General features: G+C 35.0%; 1 protein-coding gene and 1 long non-coding RNA gene across 2 annotated transcripts; one reads left to right on the forward strand and one right to left on the reverse strand.

The window, feature by feature from the left end:
• Window positions 1-2388: 2388 nt before the first annotated feature.
• LOC137711491 (elicitor-responsive protein 3-like) lies at window positions 2389-4506 on the reverse strand. Its single transcript, XM_068450735.2, has 5 exons — window positions 4325-4506; window positions 4166-4231; window positions 3254-3380; window positions 2891-3017; window positions 2389-2636 (listed from the first exon to the last, which is right to left on the reverse strand). Exons 1-5 carry the CDS (start codon window positions 4389-4391, stop codon window positions 2580-2582), a joined length of 444 nt encoding a protein of 147 aa, XP_068306836.1. The 5' UTR covers window positions 4392-4506; the 3' UTR covers window positions 2389-2579.
• Window positions 4507-4875: 369 nt separating this feature from the next.
• Window positions 4876-6476, forward strand: LOC137710040 (uncharacterized). The gene is made up of 3 exons (XR_015963805.1): window positions 4876-5129; window positions 5217-6107; window positions 6280-6476. It is a non-coding gene; the product is annotated as an uncharacterized LOC137710040 (long non-coding RNA).
• Window positions 6477-6683: the final 207 nt, after the last annotated feature.

The following is a 6683-nucleotide window of genomic DNA, read 5'->3' on the forward strand; positions in this document are numbered from 1 at the left end:
AGAGAAGGTGAGTTCTGATTGGTTGAGAAGAGGAGAGGGATTTCTGATTGGTCAAAAAGAAAGGGTGTTTGATGCTGAAAGAAAGTAGGAAATGAATTTATTGGGGAGGGAGATAGGGCACGGACATGTTTTTTTAAAACAAGAGAAAAAGTATAAGATTTGCACACTTTGAAATCCAACGAAATCTAACGTACCCTATCAAAAACAGTAGTTTTCTAGTACTGAAAAATTACCACGCACGTGTACAATTCTGCCCATTGTTCACGTACTTTAACGAAAGGTAATTTTTTCGTTACAAGTCTGATTCGAGCCTAACTCGCGCTCATGCGTTCGTAACAATGAATACTATTTAATTACGATATGAGAAAAATAATTAAAAGTCGAATAAGTACGTCCATGTCACTTTGCCAACAAGGGTATAAATGTCAATTTACACACTCGAGAAGAAGTTATATGGAAAATTAAGGACGGGTTGTCACAATATTTGCGGCTTCATTTCAGTTTCCAAAACAATTTAATACCATGAAGTTATGGATACACAATGAAAAAAAAAAAACTAACATCAGGTTAAAATTTTTAAATCCATCACCCAATCAGGCACATCCCCTCATCAGTGCAGGCATTTTCAATACATTGGATCTGCGGCATACACAAACACACATCACTTTAATGACGATTACAAACAAAGAATAAAACATATTCCTATAAGAGATCAAACAAACAAAAAAACTTGAAGAACAAATGATAAATGGCAAAAAGGGAACAAATGGAATACTGGACAAAGAGGAAACAAACGGGCAATAAAAAAAGCGTAAAGACTGAGTTTCCTCTCCATCCGTACTCTCTTCCTTCGACCTCCATTTTTCGAAAATAACTCCCTGCCTCTTTCAATAAACTAAAACTCCCAAACCCAATTTAATCTTCCATTAGAACCCATAACATGATCTGGGTTAAAAAATTATGGAAAAAAAAAATAAAAAGATTTCGTTTTTGATATCTTTAGACACAACAAAAGAAAACTCTTTCTTCCAACCAACCTAAAAATCAGAAAAACCTTACACAGCCTGTTCACACACAGTTTATTATATGGATAAAGGAATTAACCAACAATACCTAAACCAAGACTATATATAAGCAAGGAAATCCAAAAAAGACAACTAAGTATTTTCAATACATCGGATCCGCGCCATACAGTAACACACATCATTTTAATAACGACGATTACAGACAAAGAACAAAACATATTCATATAAGAGATCAAACAAACAATAAACTCAAAGCAAAAATCATAAATGGCAAAAAGGGAACAAATGGAAAACTGGACAAAGAGGAAACAAACGGGCAAAAAAAACAGGGTACAGACTGAGGTTCCTCTCCATCCGTACTCTCTTCCTTCAACCTCCATTTTTCAAAATAACTCCTTCCCTCTTTCAATAAACTAAAACTCTCAAACTCAGTTTAATCTTTCATCAGAACCCATAACATGATCCGGGTTAAAAAATTAAGGAAAAGAAAAAGATTTTGTTTTTGATATCTTCAGACACAACAAAAGAGAACTCTTTCTTCCAACCAAACTAAAAATCAAAAAGACCTTATACCGATTTCGTATTTTCCGAACAACCGCAGGCTGCAGAACCGCACAAAGCATTGACTGAAAGCAACAGGACGAAAATTTGCGACTACCTGAAGCAGAAAATTTTGAGGCAAAAAGGATTTAAGCTCCGAGAGGTGAGAGCGACCATGAAGATAGAAATGAGAGGAAACAAAATGGGTGAGAGCGACCACGAAGCAAAGATGGAAACAAAACGGGAGAAAATAAAACCCAAACAAAGTACCACGCGATGACCAACGTGGGCTTGACAAAACTATGCTTCAACCATAGTAAAGGCAAATACAACCTATAATAAAACTGAAACAAAGTCCAATTCCGTCAAATGTAACCAAACAAAGGGCACTGGTGTAATTTCGCTGTACAAAGACTCAACCAAACAGGACAGCAGCGCCAAAACGGGGGGCATTTTCGTCCGCGCACTGTCCATGAACAATATCACTGTTTTGGGGTTTTAGTATAGGAATTATGTGCTTACTTCTTACCAAATGCACAATCTACATTTTATGACCCACTAATAAAATCAAATTAGTTTGGATTTTGGACAGTTTGGGCTATAAGATTGATGGGAGGCTTTGGACCAACCCACTGGTAGTTTGTGGTTGAGTTAAGTCTTATAATAGGCCTGCAATATTCAGTATTAAACTAGTCATTTATAAGATATATATATATATATATATATATTTTTTTTTTTAATTCATGAGACTTGAATCTAAGATTATTTGCGTATAAATAGCTAAATAATATCATTAAACCGTATGAGTCAACATTACAGAAACTAAACGTCAAAAACAAGTATAATTTTATTATTACAATGCGTTCCATTGCTAACACTGAAATCTCCAAAACCAGATATTAACGTGCGTATTATTCTTCACAGCAAATAAAAAAGATAAAAAAAGCAACATTTCCATATAACATATAAAGTAGTGGCGTCGAGAAAAAGCACATCCTTCAGGCATCCACCATGTCAATCTTCTTCTTCTTCCTCGTCATCACAGCAATCACCACGGCTTTCATGGCCAGGCTAAGAAAAAACGAAAATATTATATATATATATATATATATATATATATATATATGCAATTAATAGTATTTTCTTAAAATATATATTATTGTCGTTAACAAAATACAGATATCTGAAGCAAATGGAGGAAAAATCAGTGTTATATTAGTTCAGCTTTTAGCATATAGTACATACATACATACATACATACATACATATATATATATATTCATGCATACACACGTATTGTTAAGTGGAAGAGAAAGAATTAATACCTCAGGATTGAAATAGAGGCCAATGGTAATCTCTCCTTTGACTTTGTCATGCCTCATTACCTCGTATGGCGTTGGTGGCATTCTCCCCTCGCAACCAGTGTCGGTTACTATTGCATCTAGCGGAATTCTGTATCGACATTAAGTTTTAGAATAAGTTTTGCTTCTTTATCTATCTCTCTATCGACAAGCTTATTCGTAAGATATTTTACTGGACTTCACACATTGTATTTTAATGATCCGAATTACTTTTTAGCTCTCCAAGACTGCCGTAAACCTAACATTCAAGCTGCAAAGCGTAATTTAACGGTTACATTATGCAAAGTTTGCAGAATACTGCATGCATGGAGATTGCAAAGTACTTACTTTAATTCTCCTACGTAATCATCAAGGGAACCACTGTCCTGGTCATATATTTTTATCCCGAGATCATCTTCAGCACCAGCAATGGTGAATAGCAGAGTTTCGTTCCAGTCTGGCATAGACCCCTGACCTGCACCATCATTTTTTCTTTTTCTTATTACTTTTGCTGATATATGCCATTAATGATTCAACGTAACATATTATTCTTTTTCTGTTTCCAATATCATTTTGCTCAGCTTCCTGTAAAATTAATTTGTCACTCACTATGGTCGAATTCGCAACTCTACTAGAAAATGTATTAGTAATTGTGTTAGTTTTGTGCTTCGGAATAGCGCATTACTCATTATTAATAATGCATGTAAGAGTATAGTATAGAAGAAGAAGAAGAAGAAGAAGAAGAAGAAGAAGAAGAAGAAGAAGAAGGAATGCTAGGGAGACCAAATTTTGTAAACCAAATTTGCAAACCAAATAATGTGGTTGTTGATGATTAGATTATTACTTAAGTGTTGATTAACGTGCTTATTTCCTATTAATGACACATCATTTGATTTGCAAATTTCGTTTAAAATTTTAGTCACCCTAACATTACCTATATAATAATATAAAAGAAGTGGGTCTTATTAATGTATGTGAAATCCACTGTACTAGTGAATATGTTAGCGATATTTTTATATTTTTATTGGAATGGAGGATATTATCTACACTAAGGAGGGTGAGGGAGTGGGATATGCCTCATAAAGAGCTAGCACTAACGTGGTTCAAATTCGTCTTTGGCGAAAATGGAATCTAAAATCTCTCACTTACAAGTGAAAAAGAATACTACTAGACCGTAGTACTAACATGGTAGCGATAAATATTAGTTTAATGTATCCTAATAGCATTGCATAAAAAGTTGAGGTAGACTAGAAAACTGACCGCGTGCCACGCCGCTCTTCTTCTGCTGATCTTTGTAGGTGATTACACAATAAGGATCCATCATCGCTACATCCAATAATATTAGGTGTTAGAAACAAATTCGAAGCCGGAAGACAAACTGAAGAGCCATATGCAAAACGAGAGAGAGAACTTAATTACCGACGTCCATATTTTTCAGTTCCTTAGCACCAACAAGTTGAACTTCTAGGGTTCCTCGAGGCGCCATTTTTCAGAAAGAACGTACGGTACGTACAAATTAATCCCTAGAGAGAGAGAGAGCTGTGATGTGAGTTTACCGATCGATCGAGTTATGACCCTGTTTTTTCTTCTCTGGATCTGTCTTTTTATTATATTACATGCCAGAGATTATATACATATTTGGCGTCTAGCTAGAGAATCCAAAATAAAACATGACTGACCGTACAAAGAGCATGTATGGTTGATTTGCAGCCGTGAAGGCCAAATCAAAGGGAAGCCTGTGGAGCTAGTCCTTAGGGAAAATATGTACGGCTAGCGTTTTTATAACTTTCGATCTCATCCACTACTGTAACAAAAAAAATATATATAGGGAAATATCCCAAAATGGGACAATTTCTTAATCTTGGGACAAAAATGGGACAAACCGGCCATGCACGTAACATGCCCACCATGCACAAAACCGAATTACTAAAATGCCCACATATAAATACTAAAAATCCTTAGCTCATTTCATCAATGTTCTTATTGGCTGGAGAGGGATGTCGAAAGCTCTATGAGCTCTGGGTTTCTAGGTTGAGCTCAAATCTCTGAGCTCCGATTTCGAATAGAGGGAAGTTGAGAGTGAAGCTTCAAAGTGATGTTTCTTGTTTGCATCAATGTTCCATCCTTAAAGATATGATTTTTGTACCAAATTTTGCATGTTGGCCGGAAAATTTCATTCTTTCCGGCCAATGAAGTTGGGCAGCCATATTTCCACTACCATCAGGTTCGTCTGTCTTTCTCTCATATATTTCTCTTTCTAACTTGGTCATTGTTTCCATTTCTGCAACTAATTACTTGTTTGTTCAATTAGGTTTTTTGGATTTGCAAAGATGGGAAGTCGAACAAAAGAGGGATGGGGAAGAGAGGGCTCGAAATGTGTTATGGAAATCTTTATTTGTTTGTGGGTTTTGTTATTTTAGATTTATGGGTTTCAATTTTTGGGTTTCAATCTTAGAGTTTTGCATTTTAATTGATGCACAATATTTGTAAATTTTGTTCTGAACTTGCAAATGTTTGTGAATTCGATCTCGAATCGGTGTTTGTTTGAAAAAGTTTGTGAATTAGAAGTCTTGGTACAATATGTAAGAAATTGTACACGAAATGCACATTATATGCACACGGAATGCACAGTTATCTTACTTAAAGCATTTGCATTCGCACAATTATCTTACTTAAGGCAATCTCTTTTGTGTACATGTTGGATGAAGAAAGTAAGAAAAGGGAATGTCAACAATAAAGTTATGGGATCTTGGTGGTTGACCCAAGTTTCAAAACATGTGGGAAAGATATTGTCGTGCAGTTTCCACTATTGTGTATGTTTCTGCTTATTTGTATAGTTTGTAGGCATATGATTTGAATGTTTTTTTTTTTCCCCAACTATGACAGTAAACATTGTAGTTATTGTTGGTGACGCACTAGAATTGTTAATCTTTTGTTTATATATGCAATGATACGAATGCCAATCTTCCATAAGATGTTGTATCTTCCAAAACCAACTATATGTTATGTTGACTTTGTCCCTTTTTTTTTCAAGTTGCAATTGTGTTGCATTTGTTGCTAATTGTGATAACTTGCAAGTTTGAAGAAAAGAACTTGATGACCTCTTAAGAAAGGCATCGCTAAATGGTATTCCAGTGCTGGTACTACATAATGAGATTGACAAAAAGGAAGCTCCGTCTAAAGAGGGTTTTTCATAAGAAATGTAAGTGAACCTTTTCATACTTTGTAAGGAATACGGTTGCCCATTGTGGTGGTTTACTTTGAACAAATTGATGTTTGTGTTATTTGTTACATATGAATGTGTTTGTTTTACATATGAATTATGTTAGTTTTACATACGAATCGTGTGTTGATCAACGTATTTTGCTGTCCAGGGATCTGAAATCCATCACCGATAGGGAAGTTTGTTGGTTCATGATATCCTCCAAGAACTCTACAAACATTAATAGTCATGATTGGCTTGTTAAGTATTCAAAGTCAAATATTTGAGGTTTTTCTTGTTGGGACTAATGGTATTACATTTTCGAGAGTGGATTTCAACAAAGTTATCAAAGTGACTGTTGTTTGCTCAGTTGGGTTTGTCAATATTTAACCATTCATCATCATCTTCTGTTATGTGGTCGGCAAACGTATTGGGGCTGTTACAATAGCCTTGTGTCAATGTTTTGGTTTACACGTATACACTTAGTCTTTGTGAATTGTGAAGTACACACTACTATTGTTACATATGATATGATTATTTTGGTTAACGAATTTGACATTGTGAGTTGTTTAATGT

The sequence above is a fragment of the Pyrus communis genome, chromosome 6 (genome assembly GCF_041283825.1).
Source record: "Pyrus communis isolate YQ-2024b chromosome 6, ASM4128382v1, whole genome shotgun sequence".
NCBI classification, from domain to species: domain Eukaryota; kingdom Viridiplantae; phylum Streptophyta; class Magnoliopsida; order Rosales; family Rosaceae; genus Pyrus; species Pyrus communis.

Excerpts from the sequence above, each read along its gene's own strand:
- LOC137711491 (XM_068450735.2), bottom strand. The coding sequence starts at position 4,391 with ATGGCGCCTCGAGGAACCCTAGAAGTTCAACTTGTTGGTGCTAAGGAA. Across the intron at positions 3,381-4,165 it reads GAAGAGCGGCGTGGCACGCG|GTCAGGGGTCTATGCCAGAC; the intron begins GTCAGTTTTCTA and ends ATGATGGTGCAG. Across the intron at positions 2,637-2,890 it reads GCCTCTATTTCAATCCTGAG|CCTGGCCATGAAAGCCGTGG; the intron begins GTATTAATTCTT and ends GTTTTTTCTTAG.